Source organism: Bufo bufo, chromosome 4, assembly GCF_905171765.1.
Source record: "Bufo bufo chromosome 4, aBufBuf1.1, whole genome shotgun sequence".
In the NCBI taxonomy this organism is placed as follows: domain Eukaryota; kingdom Metazoa; phylum Chordata; class Amphibia; order Anura; family Bufonidae; genus Bufo; species Bufo bufo.
The window spans coordinates 580,974,557-580,995,614 of NC_053392.1; the positions used below are offsets into that span (position 1 = coordinate 580,974,557).

General features: G+C 42.4%; 1 protein-coding gene across 1 annotated transcript in view; it reads right to left on the reverse strand.

The window, feature by feature from the left end:
* KCNH1 (potassium voltage-gated channel subfamily H member 1) overlaps positions 1 to 21,058 on the reverse strand; it is a 449,532-nt gene that overhangs the window by 182,165 nt on the left and 246,309 nt on the right. Inside the window, exons 8-9 of the mRNA XM_040430377.1 lie at positions 20,722 to 20,921; positions 3,510 to 3,762 (exon numbers count right to left, since the gene is read on the reverse strand). Of these exons, the coding sequence (XP_040286311.1) occupies positions 3,510 to 3,762; positions 20,722 to 20,921 (453 nt within the window). The remainder of the gene's footprint in view (positions 1 to 3,509; positions 3,763 to 20,721; positions 20,922 to 21,058) is intronic.

Sequence of the window (21,058 nt, forward strand, 5' to 3'; positions counted from 1 at the left end):
AATGTATCATTCCAGTGACGTAGCCTCGCTAATTAATACAGACCTTGCTTCTGAGATGTCAAAGCCATTTACCACTTAGGACTGGACCGATTCCAGCTCAAGCATTTTATAAATCAGTCTCTTCTTTTAAAACAAGTGAATTTCTTTGAAACCTGATGAGCTTTCAAACCAAGATCAATTTGGTTCAATCATGTTATCCCATCCACTCAGCAGATTTCCATTATTTCAGAGCACCTCAATGCGGAGACCCAAGGTATCTATGATGGGCTTGTCCTTGATGTTCTTATGTAGCTGGATGGAAGATTAACCATCCCCTGAGAGATGTCTCAGGGTCTATATACTGTACTGTATGCCATGCATGTAAGCGCTACCTTTGACCAGCTCTTGCAGAATACCCATTTGCACCGACCTTGAAAGTCAAAAACACGCAAAAACTTTGGGTCTCATACATTCAAAAAAAATACTGCAAACAAAAGAGAAGATGCTTCCCACAGCATCCAATCAGATTTTAGCTTTTTCAGTGCATTTGGAAAAATAAAACCATAATCTCATTGCTTGATATCAGAAACTTCTCAATTTTTTGCCTGTGTAAGCTTTTTATACATGAAGCTCTTTAAAATATGACAGAATCAAAAACCTGCCACATATTACACAGAAAGCCCAGGCTGCTACTATGGTGCCCATGAAGAGGGAGGCCTTTCAGCACCAATAATACTGCCCATATATGCCCTATAGTGCACGTATAATACCACCGCAAAAGACATAATGTAGCATACAGGTAATACATCCAAAGGGTATTGTCAATTCAGCTAGGGAACAGTGCAGACCTTGCCTACTTGGATTATCCACCCTTAATGGCGGCTTTCAAATGGACGACAGTCCCTAACCTGACTAAGTGCACAGAACCTACTTTTTTAGGTGAGACAAAATGGGAAGTCAGGCAGGCCAAGCCAAAACTAGAGAATACTATCAGACGTCAGAACCAATGAAGAAACAAATGCCGTGTAACGTACCAAAACTAGGAGGTAATGTCAGAACAAGAATCAGCGGTCAGAGGAGAAGACACTAAGTGGCAGAAGGTCAGAAGTCCAGCAATCCACATGAAGCACAAACTAAACATGTGAGGCAAGTTGACTGTTGAAATACCCTGCCGACAGAAAGTATATGACGCCGGCGCCAAGTCTAATTAGCCCCGCATCCCTGCTATCTGATATCCCGATCAGCCCCACTGTCAACTGCGCTGGTTACCATGGTATTGGAGTGATGCCACTGGCAGCACCTCATTAGAGAGGCCAGACTCAGTACCGCAGTAGCACGGAAGGGTTTCTACCTGACAGGTATTTTAATAACTGTGACTAATGTTGCATAAATAATATCGCTATGTCGTGTTCAGATGATACTTCCACATTGATTCCAAATTATACCGTCATACAGCGCCACATATTACTGTCATAAATACATAGGTGCGTCTTCACTTTGCAAAATCTGACAGCACCTGAATACAATTTAAAGAGCTTCAGCATAAAAAATGTATCTCAAAAAAGAAAGGCAATCACGAGAAAACTATAAAACTGAAATATAACACAGCAATCATATGATTATACTGTTTATGCGTGACTAATGGTTGCCACACAAGCTGTGACAGATACACCCGTGCTGAGCTGACCTGTTACTGATGATCGTGCTACCCATAAATGGTCGGATACTTTATTACTTTACATTAGAGAACAGTATTACAAAGCATGATTTACAATGGGATTATAACGACAGACCACCCATATCAATCCTCCTTTCATGCATACAAACAGGGGAGATGGTGGCACTGTGACCCACATCAGGTTATAAGTTACAATCAGACCAGGGCATCAGCTATGGATGTATGATGACGGACAGACTCGTAAATGAAGACTTCAAAGAATTCGATTCTTTATCTACAATACAGCAATACTATAACCGTCTAGCATGGGAGAAGATTATAGGGGCTGCAGAGAAATCAGACATGCCCAGGCCTTGGTGCCTAAGGGGGCTCGAAGACACATAAGAAAATACCATCAAAATGCCACATGGTCGATGGGGGCCCAGAGGACAGGCTATCAATAGGTATAATGGTTCTTGGCTGTTTTTGTAACTCCCTTACAGTTTGTGTTAGGTTTGCAGCCCATGCCCACCGTCCTCCTGTTGGCCCTTGTGGGTGTCTGATGCCACACCACTCACCGTGCCTCCTGGTATCCTGGCCGGCAGCGTCCTCTCCATGCTCCTGCCTGATGGTCTCTTAGAGTGTGCACTCACCTCTGGCCTCTCAATGTGGTGTGTGTGTGCTTCGAAGTCCTTCACCAGCCTGTGGCTTAAGTTCCCTGGGTATTTAAGGCACTCTCTCCAGGGAGAGTGTGCCTGAGCTTTAGGTTCCCTGATGACAGCCTAGTGCTATTGCGGTTTACCAGTGTTTATGTGCCTGTGCCTGTGTTCCTGCTCCAAGTTTCCATCCTGGCTGTGTGAGTCTACACTTTCAAGGTCAAGTTCAGTTAAGTTATTTCTTAAGTTAACCCAGTCTGTCCTCTCTGTCTGTACTCCAGTCAAGTACCCAGCCTGCCTGCCTTGAGTGTGCCTAACCACTTCCCTGTACGCAAGTTTTTCATGGGTCTACGTTAACTCTGCCTGGATCTCTAAAACCAGCATTTAAGCCTCGCTGCCTATTCAGACTATGCCTGCTGTTTTCCTGTGTTTTTGGTGCATTTTCTATATCTAGAGCTCCCAGTGCTTGCACCGGAGTCCCTGACCCCAATGGGTTAGCTGCCAACAGGGGTGGATTGGCCATAGACCTTAGAGGGAAATTTCCAGGGTGGCCGATGCCCTTCTCTCTACCAGCCAGTGACTACACATGCCCTCCAGAATTAAATTTTTGTGGCCCACATCTAAGCCCCCTTTTCCAAACTGGTGGGAAAGGACAGAAAATGGCAGCTATTAATGGCCACCACAGAGGGACAGCTTACTGGGCTATATATTATGCTGCACTGTGGTATATGGTTCTGCTAGGATGGTGCTATGGTATTGCCGACCCCACCTACTTATGTTGTCCTGCCTTCTGTCAGTTTGGGGCCACTTTTAGGTATTTTTTTCTTGGCCACTTTAAGTTCCCATTCTTCCCCTGGCTGCCAACTACACACGGCTTATCCCAGGAGGTAACAGTCCAGTTGGTAACCTGCAGCAAAGTCCAGATCCCTGAATAGAGGTTAAAGGATGAATACCAGAATAACGTCCTTAGGGTTAGCCCAATGCCAAAACGGTTAGTTGGCACAGTGGGCTCACACACTGATCCATTGTAGTTTGTATGGAGCGACAGAATGCATGCTTGACCACCCCTCCATACAAATTCTTCCTTACCATGGTCATAGTAGTGAGGAGGAATGGACCCTGTACTAATCGGGGTACCAGGGATGAAGCCTATCACCTATCCTGTGACATCGGTAAACTGCCCAGTGATTATGCACATATAGAGCCATGCAACTTACCCAAAATAGCCACGACCTCATCATCCTGGATAACTTCCAAAGACCCGGAAACCACGAAACACAGTGTATCTATACTCTCCCCAGCATGGTAGATTAAATCCCCTGGGGCACAGTGCACAGTCTGGAACTCCATGGCCAGAGCCCTCAGGCAGCCATCGCTAGCTAGTCGAAATGCTGGGTGCTCCTTGAATACTTTGCGGTTCAGGTGGACACAGATATCTGCTCGCATGTCCTTAGGGCAAATCTGAAGAACCTAGAAGAAAACAAAGCACTAGATAGTCAGGTGGAGCAAGCCAGAGGAATGGAGCATACTAGCAGAAGAGCATGGTCCTATACAGTATGTGCTGTGATGCCGAGCGATTCATTGTACAGTCAACTCAGGGTTGGCTGAGGGATTGGAAGACGACTGCTACTATCTAAGAATGAAAGTGGTTTACCTTCCATGCATACCATTTTTCATTTAAAGGAACTTCCTCAGGCTGTGCACCAGATATAACTATTTATCCATTTTCATTGGAGAGTTCTTCTAATCTTTGGGCCACATAATACCATCACATATTCCATTATGGATAGAAACATCTGCACTTCAACATCCAAGCAACATGAACCCACAATTACAGATGATATCTAGTAGTGTTATTTGGGAACCTCATTGCAATGTACTATATGTAAAGCTTGCCGTGTGGGATGAACCTGCTAATTTTGGTGGCACCAGCTAACCATCTAATGTGTATGGGGACCTCCTCAGCAGATGGGGTGAGAAGAACTGGGAAGCTGAATTTCAACATGCCCGATCCTTTTGTTAACAGGGAGATACTGGAAGCAGCTGCCAGAGGAGTATGGCAATGGCTTTCTCCCCTCTCCCCTTTCAGAACACTTCCCCACTGAGCCAATTGAATTTTGTAGCACTATATGGTACCTCAGAAGTGTGGGGGTATCAATAGAAGACACTACACCAACCTAAGGACGCATTTACAAGGGAAAATACACAGTAAAAATATTAAAATTGAGCCATTCATGCATGGTCACTGACTGCTGATTAGCTGCATTTCCCTCCCCCAGCATGGGGATGAATGATTATAGTGATCATTCATCCCCATACAGACTTATTGTTTGCCCACAGGTTTACAAGGAGATGTGCTGCCAGCAAACAATGATTTTATGTGCCACAGAAAAGATCAGATCAGCCCACAAACTAGTGCTTGCGTGTTTTTAAGGTGATCGGTGGCACATTTACACATGAACAGGAACAGTGCTGCAGTAACCAGCATCGTCCACTACACAATGAATGGAGCTGTGTAGTTCCGGCGCCTATTTCCAGTGCCGGACATAGTGAGGATAGACCATCAATATACAAATCACAGAAAAACCCCTTTAATTATTTGCAAATAACTTGATAAAATGTTTACATTTCAGAACAGAAACAATTGTCTATAGAATGCAGAGATTTGCTTGTACAACAGCCAGGCAGAAGCCCAGTGTAACGAGGTAGATATAAGGAGAACTTTCCAGCCTTCAGGTTATAAAAAATGCTTATGTTCTGTCCTCAGTGTAGAAATACATTGTTCTTGTCCTCAGACTGCCCTGGGGCTCAGACATGGAGAATATGCAATAAACAGCAGATACTAGGGTCATACAGTGTTACTTTCAGGCACTGCGTCATTCCTCCCATCCTTTCCTAAGGTTTTATGATCCTTAGGGAAGAGCCATCCGTATTTCATGATTTGTTTGCTTATACAATGCTGCGCCGGAGCTGTGAGAAATGTGTTTTAATGTGTTTTACAAGGGAAGATTGCTGCAGTTCTCAGAGTAATGTTTTGCATTCCATATTATGAGGAGATCTGATAGCAAAGACCAGGCTGGAGGCTTTAATCCCAGTTCCTCACCATTTTCAAGATCATTGATTGTCGTCGGTGAATGAGAGCACCCTTCTTTACAGCCAAACCTAAAACCCAAATAAAATGGGCACAGGACCTTTGGTGACAAGTGATAGCTGGGGTTCTTACTGCTGGGGCAACCACCACTGCCACTCCATTCATCTCTATGGGACTGCAGAAGAATCGGCAAGTATAGCGTTTGACTATCCTCATGAGTTGAATAGAACTGCGATATGCATGCTGGACGCCGTTCCAGGTGATAAGTTAGATCTTGGGGCAATCCCTTAAGTGGGCGGCATGGTGAAAACGGATATCTTTTATTTCTGGATACGGATCCGTTAGACTTATTCATTGAAATACCGGATCCATCTCATCCTGAATAAAGGGTCCGATATAAAAAAAATTCAAATCTAGAAAGAACTGCGCATGCGCAGACCGAAAAACCGGGTCCGGCGATGCGGAAATTTCCGGAACACTTGGTACCGGATCCGGCATTAATACATTTCAATGTGTGGTAATGTTACAGAATTTTGGCCGGAAAAAATACTGCAGCAAGCTGTGGTATTTTGTCCGGTCAGATACCGTACAAGGGACGGAACGGAAGACGTCCTGATGCATGCTGAACGGATTGCTTTCCATTCAGAATGCATTAGGACAAAACAGAAGCATTTTTTTCCGGTATAGAGCCCCTTTACCGGACTACGGCTAAGACAGCATCACCCAGACTACTACTAGGCCAGTACAATACTAGAGCAGCCATCCAACCTGCCTCCATATTCCTTACTGGTGCCAGAGAATTGCACCGGAAATCTGCTGCTATTGAATGAATTTGAAGTTCTTTGTTGAACTCAGGCGACTTTCAGACTCGCGTTTGGTGCGGATCCGTCATGGATCTGCACAGACGTATCCGTTCAGATAATACAACCGCCTGCATCCGTTCAGAACGGATCCGTTTGTATTATCTTTAACATAGCCAAGACGGATCCGTCTTGAACTCGATTAAAAGTCAACGGAGGACGGATCCGTTTTCTATTGTGCCAGACGGTGTCATAGAAAACGGATCCGTCCCTATTAACTTACATTGTGTGTCAGAACGGATCCGTTTGGCTCAGTTTCGTCAGACGGACACCAAAACGCTGCAAGCATTGGAGAATGGAGATGGAACGGAGGCAAACTGATGCATTCTGAGCGGATCCTTTTCCATTCAGAATGCATTAGGGCAAAACAGATCCGCTTTGGACCGCTTGTGAGAGCCCTGAACGGATCTCAGAAACGGAAACCAAAAGGCCAGTGTGAAAGTAGCCTTAGTTAAAAAAGACTCTATAATTTCACTGCACCAATCCCCAGGGAGCAATGGCCTGATGGAGTGCACCGTGACACAACACTTCATCAAGGCCACTACCACTCCCATCCTCTGTCCCGGCTCCTCGGTGGGCTTACTGCAGAAAGCCCAGATGCTTTTCTTAGAATATTTAATTTTGGGGAAACCATAATCCAGATGCATTGTTCATCCATTAGAGGGCCAGACTGAGCGGCCAATTCCCAGAGTCCCTCAATGTAAATGCCGTTATCCTATGGGCTGTAACTAATGTGGTTATCGAAGACTTAATCAATACGCTACCTTTCCCTGGAGAGGGGATATCATCGACTCTCTAATGTTACCCTCTAGATAACATAACACTGGATTCCTGGAAAAGGCATCATCCACAACAACGGTGGAAATGTCGAAGCTCTAAGTGCTAGGACGAGCAGGAACCCCGAAGTTAATTTACTGAAACATTTGTATTATTTCCCATCCAAGAAGCAAACTCATTACTCAAGTCAGTGGCAGTGACAGCCTCCGGAGTACACCTATCTACGTCCTCTGTGATTCTTACAAAACAAGCAGCAATTTGATGCATTAAGTGGTTTATTCAAATGTGCACAGCTTGTAATAAAAAATGGAGACAGCTCGCTGCGGGCCAGCGCAGTGAGATTGTATATGGCGAAACATAAGCTCCGTGCATCACACGCAGGATTTACTCATCATTTTTTCAAGGAAATCTACTATATATACTCAAAATGAATGCATGCGGCACTCAGGAATTTTTAACCTCTTTTTAAAAGCTGCAAAAATATTGCAGTACGCCAGTCCTACAGGGTGAGCGAATGTGAGGTCACGAGGGTCAGTTAGCAGACCGAGGGTTACTCTTGGTACTCACAATTTGTAGAAGACCCTGGGCAGGCGTACAGCAGTGATGGAGAGGCTGGCACATGGATCCTCTGGGGCACTCTCTGTATATAAAGACCAGGCCGGATGGTAGGTGAGGTGCCCTGGGTGTTGGAAGTTTAGTGTGCCGGTGGCAAGATCCCTTATAGTTCGTGACGCCAGTGCCGGTAATGGTGGCACACCGATTTGTTGTAGGAATAATTGAGGTACACACAGTTGTAGTGAACCAGAACTCCTTTTTACTGAACAGTTCAACTATTTACAAGCTTCAGATAAAGTTCCATATGCAGGGTAATGGTATCAGGCAGGCTTGACATAAATGGCAGGTAAAATCCTAGCAAGATAACTCAGAGGGAATAAACTCACAGATCAGGCTGTACTTTCTGCAGAATCCTGTCTGACTTTCTCCAAGGCCCGGATGCCTAATAGCTGGCTTTATCCTTGGGAGGGGAACCTTCCTCTGGTATGAATCCACTTGCTGCAAATAACCTTCTGCCCTTCAGCTTTCTACTTTGCTGGTTAAAATTAGTACTGCTCTGTACTTTGTAAGATGCAGGATAACTTCAGGAGGGAACTTCCTCTCCTAGAATCTGGTTAGGATCCTGGGCTATCTAGCTGCATGTTAGAAGCTGGACCTCAGCTCCTGCCTGGCTGAAGTGACTCCTGGCTTCTGACCACACTCTCCTTTCCCTGGACTGGACCTGTCTATATATACTAGGGGGTTCCCTAGCTCCCTCTACAGCTTAGGAGGAGGAACTACCCCCCTAACAGGCCTGGTACACAGGAAATAACATGAAAATACACATTACAATGCAATATAAAATACCATGACCATGTTCCACAGGAGGTGGAGAACAACGCGACCCAATTGACCCTTGAGTAGTGCCCACCCTTACGTAGTGGGACACTACAATATAAAGGATTAATATAAATCTTCTGTATAATAGGATTGCGGACACACCTTTATCCTTTATGCAGTAAGCGCCTTTTTTCCGCCAGTGGCGGCTGCTAGCAGCCAGAAATTCAGCTTTTCAAGGCTACAAACAACTTGGACACGGAGGACATCATTTTTACATATGTTAGAGGTGATCTTGCATTAAAAAAGATCAGTCTGAAATCTTTATTTTTTCATTTATTTTCAGACCCCCTGATATTCAGTTTATAACTTTTTCCTAATTTCCGAATTTTCTCATTTGGTATTGATTCTCTCAGTAATGCTTGCCCAGGATGCTGCCACCTTCCCCCTGCCTCATATCTACAGCCTGTGGGAGTTACCCTCCCCAGATCCTCTCGCCCTCTCCACTCTCTGATCTGCAGTGTACGACCTAACTCTAAGGCCTCATGCACACAAACGTTGTTTGTTTCCGTGTGCGTTCAGTTTTTTAGCGGATAGGATGGGGACCCATTTTCCTATATACTCCTCCTACACCGATCCGCAATGATTAAGGTGTCACATGATTGGAAACTAGTTAAAAAAATTAGAACACATGATATTCTTCCTTAAAACATCCACATTCTCATAAAATCAAAGATCCAAACAATGCAATAGTTAGCGGATAATTTTTTATCAATAATACTGTAAGATCAAATCATGTCTCTTATTCAAACCTGTAGGAAAACATGTACCTAACTGGAACATCCAAAAAGCCTCTCTATTGAGGAGCTTTCTCCGATGGTCTTCACCCTGAAGGGGAGCTGTAACCCTTTCTATACCCTGTGCAATAAAAGCTGAAATATCGCCTCCATGCACTAGGGCAAAGTGCAGACTGGCAGCAGAAACATTCCGCGTTGTAAAATAGGGTATATCAGAAATATGTTTTCTTATCCTGGTTTTAATTTGTTGTGCAGCCTACATATTGAAGTGAACAAAGCTCACATGTAATTAATATACGGGAAATTTAGTGTTACAATTGAGATAAGTATTAACCTCAAATCTTTTATGATTTGCCGTATACTCAAAGGTCCTGTCCACTTTCATATGGTTACAACAAATGCATCTGCCATGTCAACACTTATCATTTTCTTTGCTAGTCAACCAAGTAGCTTTTGTCTTGGGAATATCTACATATAAACTAGGGCTAAGCATATTTCCCAGCAAAGGCGCCCGACGTGCCACACACTTAATACCGCTCATTGTGAACATGGTCCAATCCTTATCATAGCTAAGTACAGGAAAATGCTTTTCCAAAGAACATCAATGAAAAAAAAAAATAATAATCCCCTTAACCCCTTCAGGCTCATTTTCACCTTAAGGACCAGGCCATTTTTTGGAAATCTGACCAGTGTCACTTTAAGTGCTAATAACTTTAAAACGCTTTGACTTATCCAGGCCATTCTGAGATTGTTTTTTCGTCACATATTGTACTTCATGACACTGGTAAAATGAAGTCAAAAAAATAATTTTTTTTGCACAAAAAAATACCTAATTTACCAAAAATTTGGAAAAATTTGCAAATTTCAAAGTTTCAGTTTCTCTACTTCTGTAATACATAGTAATACCCCAAAAAATTGTAATGACTTTACATTCCCCATATGTCTACTTCATGCTTGAATTATTTTGGGAATGATATTTTATTTTTTGGGGATGTTATAAGGCTTAGAAGTTTAGAAGCAAATCTTGAAATTTTTCCGAAATTTACAAAAACTCTATTTTTAGGGACCAGTTCAGGTCTGAAGTCACTTTGCGAGGCTTACATAATAGAAACCACCCAAAAATGACCCCATCTAAGAAACTATACCCCTCAAGGTATTCAAAACTGATTTTGCATACATTGTTAACCCTTTAGGTGTTGCACAAGAGTTATTGGCAAATGGGGAGGAAATTTGAGAATTTCATTTTTTTGTCTAATTTTTCATTTTAACCCATTTTTTCCACTAACAAAGCAAGGGTTAACAGCCAAACAAGACTGTATCTTTATTGCCCTGACTCTGCCGTTTACAGAAACACCCAATATGTGGCTGTAAACTACTGTACGGCCACACAGCGGGGCGTAGAGTGAAAGGTGCGCCGTTTGGTTTTTGGAAGGCTGATTTTTATGGACTGGTTTATTTACCCCATGTCCCATTTGAAGCCCCCTGATGCACCCCTAGAGTAGAAACTCCATAAAAGTGACCCCATCTAAGAAACTACACCCCTCAAGGTATTCAAAACTGATTTTACAAACGTTGTTAACCCTTTAGGTGTTCCACAAGAATTAATGGAAAATAGAGATTCAATTTCAAAATTTCACTTTTTCGGCAGATTTTCCATTTTAATATTTTTTTTCCAGTAACAAAGCAAGGGTTAACAGCCAAACAAAACTCTTTATTTATGGCCCTGATTCTGTAGTTTACAGAAACACCCCATATGGGGTCGTAAACTGCTGTACGGGCACACGGCAGGGCGCAGAAGGAAAGGAACACCATATGGTTTCTGGAAGGCAGATTTTGCTGGATTGTTTTTAGACACCATGTCCCATTTAAAGCCCCCTGATGCACCCCTAGGTTAGAAACTCCAAAAAAGTGGCCCCATTTTGGAAACTACGGGATAAGGTGGCAGTTTTGTTGGTACTATTTTAGGGTACATATGATTTTTGGTTGCTCTATATTACACTTTTTTGTGAGGCAAAGTAACAAAAAATAGAAATTCAGAAATTTAATCTCCATTTGCCATTAACTCTTGTGGAACACTTAAAGGGTTAAAAAAGTTTGTGAAATCAGTTTTGAATACCTTGAGGGGTGTAGTTTCCAAAATGGGGTCATTTTTTGGAGTTTATACTCTAGGGGTGCATCGGGGGGGCTTCAAATGGGACATGGTGTCAAAAAACCAGTCCAGCAAAAACTGCCTTCCAAAAACCATATGGCGCTCCTTTCCTTCTGCGCCCTGCCGTGTGGCCATACAGCAGTTTACGACAACATATGGGGCATTTCTATAAACTAAAGAATCAGGGAAATAAATATTGAGTTTTGTTTGGCTGTTAACCCTTGCTTTGTTATGGGAAAAAATGAATTAAAATGGAAAATTTGCCAAAAAATAGCTGTTTTGGCACTGTTTTTATTTTTTATTATTTACAACGTTCATCTGACAGGTTAGATCATGTGCTATTTTTATAGAGCAGGTTCTTACGGACGTGACGATACCTAATATGTATACTTTTTTATTTATTTAGGTTTTACACAATAATATCATTTTTGACACAAAAAAAAAACATGTTTTAGTGTCTCCATAGTCTGAGAGCCATAGTTTTTTCAGTTTTTTGGCGATTGTCTCAGGTTGGGTATAATTTTTGCGGGATGAGATGACGGTTAGATTGGTACTATTTTGGGGTGCATATGACTTTTTGACCGCTTGCTATTACACTTTTTGTGATGTAAGGTAACAAAAAAATAGCTTTTTTGACACCGTTTTTATTAAAAAAAATTTACAGTGTTCACCTGAGGGGTTAGGTCATGTGGTATTTTTATAGATCAGGTTCTTACGGACATGGCAATACCTAATATGTCTACCTTTTTATAATTTATCAGGGTTTTACACAATAATATCATTTTTGAAACAAAAAAAAATCATGTTTTAGTATCTCCATAGTCTGAGACCCATAGTTTTTTTATTTTTTGGGCCATTGTCTCATGTAATGGCTCATTTTTTGCGGGATGAGGTGACGGTTTGATTTGTACTTTTTTGGCGTACATGCAACTTTTTTGATCACTTTTATTACCTTTTTTGGGAAGTAAGTTGGGCAAAATTTCAATTTCCTCATAGTTTTTATTTTTTTATTTTTATGGTGTTCACTGTGCGGGGAAAGTAACATGACCGTTTTATAGATCAGGTCGTTACGGACGCGGCGATACCTAATATGTGTAGTGTATTTTTTTTATTTTATTTTTATTCAGTGATAAATGTGTTTTTTTGAAACTTTACTTTTTTCACTTTTTTTTTACTTTTTTTTGACCCAGACCCACTTGGTTCTTGAAGATCCAGTGGGTCTGATGTCTGTATAATACAGTACAGTACAATATATATTGCACTGTACTGTATTTTACTTACACTGAACAGATCTATGCTTTTAGCATAGATCTGTTCAGCACCATGGACAGCAGGATGCCTGAGAGGCGTCCTGTTGCCATGGGAACCTTCCCCGTCTGCTCAGTAGTGATCAGAACTGCGCAGACGGGGAAGGGTAAGCACAGGGCTGAGGGGGGCTCTCTGAGGGCTCTCTCCCTCTCCCATCGGGGGGCTGCAAAGGCACAGCAGCCCCCCGATGGGAGAGGGAGGGAGCTCCCTGCGCTGTTAACCTTTTCCATACAGCGGTCCGTACGGACCGCTGTATGGAAAGGGTTAAGCTGCTGACATCGCATCGCAGATGTCAGCCGTTTATACCAGGGTGCCAGCAATGTGCTGGCACCCTGGTATACCCACTAGACACCAACGATCATTCAAGGGGAGGCGGCCGGGGGATCGCGATCCCGCCTGCCGCACCGCCCGCCTCCCGCACCTTACCGCACCGTCTGTGACACCCCCCCCTGCACCACCCGCCCACATAATATCATTCAGGGGTGCAGGGGGGGGGGTGAAAAAGCTTTATTTTAGACATACTAAAGTTTCTGATCGACCGCGGGGATCAGAAACTGCAGAAAGCGCTACAAACCGCAGGTCTGAATTGACCTGCGGTTTGCAGCGATCGCCGACATGGGGGGGGGGGGGGGTCACAGGACCCCCCTCGGCATTGACCCAAGGTGCCCGGCTGTGTGTGACAGCCGGGATCTCAGCGCTGTCACCATGTCTGCAGACATGGTGACAGTTAAATGCCATGACGTGTATACTCATCATGGCGCGCTAAGTAGCAGTGCTCCATGACGAGTATACTCGTCATAGGTCGGGAAGATTTTCACACTATCTCCTTCTCTGATCGCTTCCCTGACAGGAATTGGGGCGATCAGAGAAGGAGAAGCACATAGTCCCTCCCTAACCCCCCCTTACCTGCCCCGATGCGCTGCGATTGGTCCCTCTGCAGTAATGGACCAATCACAGCGATCGTGGGCGGGTCAGAGCGCCTATACAGTGCCTGCCGGCTTCTCTGGTTGCCTAGCAACCCCAGCACGCCGGCTTCACTGAAGCTTCAGCGCTTCGCTCCCTGCGCTGACAGTGAAAGCCGATCACGTACATGCACGTGGGGATGCGGTGAGGCACCACATTCCCCCACGTACATGTACGTGATGTTGCGTGAAGGGGTTAAGGATAAGTATCGTATTTACTACTAATTACAGTGAGGAATTTAGGGATATTTGCCAAAAAGCATTTTCCTGTACTTAGCTATGATAAGGATTGGACCACGTTCACAATGAGCGGTATTAAATGTGTGGCACGTCGGGCGCCTACGCTGGGAAATATGCTTAGCCCTTGTTTATATGTAGATATTCCCAAGACAAAACCAACTTGGTTGACTAGCAAAGGAAATGATAAGTGGACATGCACACGTTCAGGATTCATGTGCGGAGTATCCGCACTGAAATCCGCAGGTGTTCGCAGGCAAATCTGTGCGGTCAATTGGTGCGGATTTGCATGCGGATTTGGTGCGGATTTTACTAAGTGAATGAAGAAAATCTGGTCAGGAAAAATAAAATAAATTGACATGCTGCGGATTTTAAATTCCGCACCGCAGGTTGCAATCCGCTTGGAAAAAACTGCATCGTGTGCATTGAGAATTCTCATAGAATACAATGTACATAACCTACAGTGCGGAAAATCCGCACACAAATCCGCGTGGAAAATCTGCACGCAATCCTAATCGGGACTTTAGACTTTGGGTTAGTTAGACGGTATTGGGACCTGTGTGTGTGTGTGTGGGGGGGGTCTCAGTTTTAACTTTTTTAAAGATTTCTCTGCATCTCCAATGCAAGTTTAAGAAAGCATGGGCATAGAAATCTATGACATCCATTATGGCAACTGAGTGCTCTGGGAGTTGGGAGAGCAGTTGTGGATGAGGTATTCTTAGGCAAAGTGCCTGGTCCTATAAGCTACACATTATATGAAGGCAGACAGCACCATAATAAGGGCTGCCGAGTGCCGCCACCAACAGATGAGAACAATGGTTTGAGATGCCGAATGCACTGGTAAGTCCTTATCCAGACATCACATGTATGGTGGAAGAAAGTCCAGCCAAAAAAATTATATATATATATACAGTACAGACCAAAAGTTAGGACACACCTTCTCATTCAAAGAGTTTTCTTTATTTTCATGACTATAAAGGCATCAAAACTATGAATTAACACATGTGGAATTATATACATAACAAACAAGTGTGAAACAACTGAAAATATGTCATATTCTAGGTTCTTCAAAGTAGCCACCTTTTGCTTTGATTACTGCTTTGCACACTCTTGGCATTCTCTTGATGAGCTTCAAGAGGTAGTCACCTGAAATGGTCTTCCAACAGTCTTGAAGGAGTTCCCAGAGATGCTTAGCACTTGTTGGCCCTTTTGCCTTCACTCTGCGGTCCAGCTCACCCCAAACCATCTCGATTGGGTTCAGGTCCGGTGACTGTGGAGGCCAGGTCATCTGGCGCAGCACCCCATCACTCTCCTTCATGGTCAAATAGCCCTTACTTTCACAGTTTTCCCAATTTTTCGGCTGACTGACTGACCTTCATTTCTTAAAGTAATGATGGCCACTCGTTTTTCTTTACTTAGCTGCTTTTTTCTTGCCATAATACAAATTCTAACAGTCTATTCAGTAGGACTATCAGCTGTGTATCCACCTGACTTCTCCTCAACGCAACTGATGGTCCCAACCCCATTTCTAAGGCAAGAAATCCCACTTATTAAACCTGACAGGGCACACCTGTGAAGTGAAAACCATTTCAGGGGACTACCTCTTGAAGCTCATCAAGAGAATGCCAAGAGTGTGCAAAGCAGTAATCAAAGCAAAAGGTGGCTACTTTGAAGAACCTAGAATATGATATATTTTCAGTTGTTTCACACTTGTTTGTTATGTATGAAATTCCACATGTGTTTATTCATAGTTTTGATGCCTTCAGTGTGAATCTACAATTTTCATAGTCATGAAAATAAAGAAAACACTTTGAATGAGAAGGTGTGTCCAAACTTTTGGTCTGTACTGTATATATCTACTGTACTGGACAAAAGTAATAATAAATAAAAATTTACTGAAAATCAATTAATGAAAATAGGACATTGTTTTTGAATAGTGGTACACAAGAATAATTGTTAAAAACACACTAATAAAACTGGCCTGAACAAGAACGATGGTACCCCCTAGAAAAAATTTGAAAATAATTTGACCATAGGGAGTTTGTTTTACTGTCTTCTTCTTTTGCCTGTATAGATAAGCGTGTTTTTTGAGACTGCCCATTTGTTGTGCAATTCAGCCATACTGTAAGGCTACTTTCACACCCGGCAGGGTTCAGCAAAAACGCTTCCGTTACTGATAATACAACCATCTGCAAAAATATGTTCAATAGAAATAATATTTCTGCTCAATACTAGATATAAGTAGCTGCTGCCAACATCTACGGCATATCCCAATACACAAGAAAAATCTAATTTATCAATCCTGGTACAGGATACAGTTACAAAAATACCAGATAGAAAACAAAAAAATGGCCGCCCCCTTGGCCCTCATGGACAAGATTCACAAAGCAGTCTTAAATGGATCCCATTATAAGAAGTGTAACCTATAACAGATCACCAGTAGTATATGGTCTTTTGGTCTGTACTCTGTACATCCTCTATTTGGAACTCATAGTTTACTTTTTATGAAGGGCTACATAAGACATTTCTAGCATGAAGATTATGTTATCCCCCTTACAGGGGTGGATTGGCCGTAGATCTTACAGGGAAATTTCCGGGTGGGCCGATGCCCAGGGAACCACCTGAGCCCTTCTCACAGCTGGTCAGTGGAAGTTTTTGGGGATGCATTTTGTGCTGCTGGCAGTATTTTGTGATGAACTGTGGTATTTGGCTCTGTTAGGGAGGTATAATGTGCCACAATATGGCTGGCTCTGCCTTCCATCAATTTGGACCCAACTACAAAACGGGGCCCCTTTTAGTATTTTTTCCAGGGTCACTTTAAGTTCCCAGTCCGCCCCTGCCCCCTTACCATACACAATGGTCCTTAGATTAGCGGGACCCACAGGGACCCTGAAGAATGTGGAAACAGAAGACTCATTACGGCTTGTGCAGTTTCACCTACACAAAGTAAATGGGCCCTATTTTGGCACAATAATTATTGGGGCACAGTCATTATCTGACCTTTGTGCAGGCCCCTTTACTGGATCCATGCGCCAAGGATCCTGACTGTAGTACCACCCTTATAGCTGCAAGGCAGCCTCCATAAGGCCAGATTCTACTTCATTCTAACAGCCTCATTTTTCTGTTCTGTAATGCAGTGGTCCATACTTATAGGTCATGTATGCCTCTGCGCAGAACAGAGAAGAATTCAGATTTCACCCAATGTAGAAATTCTGAACTCCACTTTCAAAAAATGTCTTGAGAAACACAGCTCCTTGAATTGCTAATATTAAAGGGAATGGGTCGGCTGTGTTGTATTTTTGCAAAGTGTCATATAACTTTCCTCCTCCTAAATAGAAAAAATGATTTCTTCTTCTGTGCTTTTTCTGTTGTGTCAACTTCAGTTAGAACAATGGAACAGTCATCGTAAGAAATGAAGATATGTTCTCGGTGCCCTCCCCAAGGTTTATTCTGACCTACTGGGGTAGGCTATGAAACCTAACAGAGAAAGAACTCATGCCGACATCTAACACCTACAATATTACTCTCCCTAAGCAAAGGAAAACTGTACGCTATCAAAATATCGGGCTCAGGAATATATTTAGGATACATTTTTGGTGTTTCTTTTCTAGACTGACGATAAATCATGAAAATATAGGAATTTCTGATTTATATAACAGTGGATTTTCTTTTAGACATAACCCCAGGTAAAAACTACAAAATTCTGATTCTGCTCAGAGCTTTTCTACCTCCATAGAACTACCTACACAGGGTCTAATGATGGAGATATCTTTGCACCACCAAGCTTCTTGGCTATGAAGAAGTGTTTTCATGAGCTAAATACTTCCTCTGCTCACTCAAGAGATGGACATGACATGGTGTGTCATAGTCATGGATGGAAACGCAATGGGCAGGAGAATAATGCAGTCTCCATTGGATTGTTTTTGGGGTAAAATGAATTTTAAAGGGGTTTTCTGGAATATACATTGATGTCTTATCCATGTCTGTTGATGGGCATTAATGTGTGTACATGTGGCTGTGTCTGGTACCGAGGCCCAACTGCCTTCGTTCCACTGATCAATGAAAGTTCCAAACCGACAACCCTCAACCACACACTGATGACCTATCCTAAAGATATGTGTTTTCCCAGAAAACTCTCTTTAGCTTTTGCTAAAGCGTTACGAGTAAAAGCATTCCATGCCCTAACACTTCCACTGCTCTGTCCTCCTTCAAAAATAATACAAAACGAAGATTTCTTAGAAATGTTTTCGATTCCAAATTTCTGATCAGCATCAGGTTAAGACTCTAGAATTATTGTTTTCCATGCATTTTGACTTAAAAAATTCCCAATAGTTTGGAAAATCTTAGTAATTTGGCTTCCGAATTAATTAGTGATGAGCGAATCAAAGTCCGCAAAGTGGACTTCAATCTGAATTTCAGGATAAATTTGATTAGCCGCAAAGCCAAATTTCCTCGTGCTTCAAGGTAGCGATTTAACTTGAAATAATGTAAAAAACTAAAAAAATTATAATTACCTGATCCATTTGCTCACAACGGCCGCTCACCACCATCTTGCTTGAATGATTCCGTCATCTCGGGCCACTCATGAGCAAATGGATCAGGTATTTTTTTGTTTTATCTTAAACTCTGTTATTAATATCAGATGCTGCAATCATATATGAACACAGCATCTTAGGGGTGCAATGACAGAAAGCGCCCACTACTTACAAAGAAATGCGCTTTGTGACAAAGTAATTAGTCGCAAAGTGGATTCTTTTGTAAAATTTGGGGAAGCAGCCATATCGAATTTTTAAATACTTTGCTCATCGCTAGAATTAATCATCAGAAAATGACCTATTGTTTAAATCACATTTTTATGTTAAACATGTTTTTACAGAATTTATGATGATGTTATTTTTAATTTTCCATGTCAATTCATATAAAAAACAACAACATAAAATCCTGCAGTTTTCACACTGGCCACTACACCCTATACCAGGTGCCGCGTCTTGTTCTGTACAGATCACTTTACTGCAGTTATCTGCTTTTGATTACAGGAAAGATTAGAATGACATATATCAACTATGTATAGATAGTCCACCATTCACAATAGATGATATCAAACCTTTTCTACTCCCTCCTGACCTCTGCACAGGTCACGGAGCATGCCTAGAAAACACTCCCATAGAAGTCAGTGAGGTCAGCTCCTGTCTATTGTGTCTATGGCCCATGGTGGCTGCTGTAAAGTAGTTCTCTAAATGCTGTTAGGAACAGCTCAGGGAAGATAGCCTTCTTCATAATCATGTTCAGAAAATAGAAACAGATTGAAAGGATTTTTGTCGCTATCAGGCAGAAAAATGTTTTGGTGAAACATTTCCTTTAAGTCCACTTTCACATGGCCCTAAATGTGGTTCTACAGACCCCAACTTAGTTTGCCATACAACCCTTTGGTGATCTGAGTTTGGGTTAGAGGAAGCACAGAATGTCTGGATGCTTGGGCGAACCTTAAATTGGGCCAAATTATGGCCATGTGAAACTGGGACAATGCTATACTGGATCCAGAAAAAGGGAAGAAGGAGAAGCCTACACGCCACTGAGATGGTCAATGTGGTTGCTTTCAGGCACTTGACTTGGAAGGGAACAGCCTTGGATGGTTGTATTCCTATTTCTATTGGGCAGTGAAAACTCTGCAAGCATTACTACATTCTAGTCAAAAGTGGTGAGACATTGACCCAAGGGTCTTGGAAAGCACATGGAGGCGAAACAAACCACCAGTCCCTTCTGGTATGGATAGAAAAACCCAACTCCATAATGAAGGACTTGGCATAACCTTGGCTCTAAGGACCTGCTCATATGTACAGTACAGACCAAAAGTTTGGACACACCTTCTCATTCAAAGAATTTTCTTTATTTTCATGACTATGAAGGCATCAAAACTATGAATTAACACATGTGGAATTATATACATAACAAACAAGTGTGAAACAACTGAAAATATGTCATATTCTAGGTTCTTCAAAGTAGCCACCTTTTGCTTTGATTACTGCTTTGCACACTCTTGGCATACTCTTGATGAGCTTTAAGAGGTAGTCCCCTGAAATGGTTTTCACTTCACAGGTGTGCCCTGTCAGGTTTAATAAGTGGGATTTCTTGCCTTATAAATGGGGTTGGGACCATCAGTTGCGTTAAGGAGAAGTCAGGTGGATACACAGCTGATAGTCCTACTGAATAGACTGTTAGAATTTGTATTATGGCAAGAAAAAAGCAGCTAAGTAAAGAAAAACGAGTGGCCATCATTATTTTAAGAAATGAAGGTCAGTCAGTCAGCCGAAAAATTGGGAAAACTTTGAAAGTAAGGGCTATTTGACCATGAAGGAGAGTGATGGGGGTGCTGCGCCAGATGACCTGGCCTCCACAGTCACCGGACCTGAACCCAATCGAGATGGTTTGGGGTGAGCTGGACCGCAGAGTGAAGGCAAAAGGGCCAACAAGTGCTAAGCATCTCTGGGAACTCCTTCAAGACTGTTGGAAGACCATTTCAGGGGACTACCTCTTGAAGTTCATCAAGAGAATGCCAAGAGTGTGCAAAGCACTAATCAAAGCAAAAGGTGGCTACTTTGAAGAACCTAGAATATGACATATTTTCAGTTGTTTCACACTTGTTTGTTATGTATATAATTCCACATGTGTTAATTCATAGTTTTGATGCCTTCATAGTCATGAAAATAAAGAAAATTCTTTGAATGAGAAGGTGTGTCCAAACTTTTGGTCTGTACTGTATGTATGCCACTGGAGAGAAATATTAGTCAGTACACCCTATCTTATATATCGTAAAAATAAAATGTTCATCCTTATGGTAGTTATAAAGTGGAAAGACCTCTAGAAAAAATATTCTTACCTTTTCAGTATCAATGCCTCGGGACATAGACCAGGTGGACACAATATAATCCATGACTCGCTCACTCAGACCCTTGGGCACTTGGTAAAGTTTAAGAAAGTCTCTCACACTGTTAAGCATCTCGTGGTATCGGTTTGTGTTGGCGTACATTTGCTGGAAGATAGTTGTCACATTACCAAAAATGGTTGCATAAAGAAGCGCTGAAAAAGAAGAAAGATATTTGTTATTTTTATCTATGAATTGGCTTTGGTTTTAGTTTTATGTCACCAACAGCATTTCAATAGTTCACAAAATCAAAAATGTGAATGCAATGCTTCAAGAGTAGATCTTCTTAATC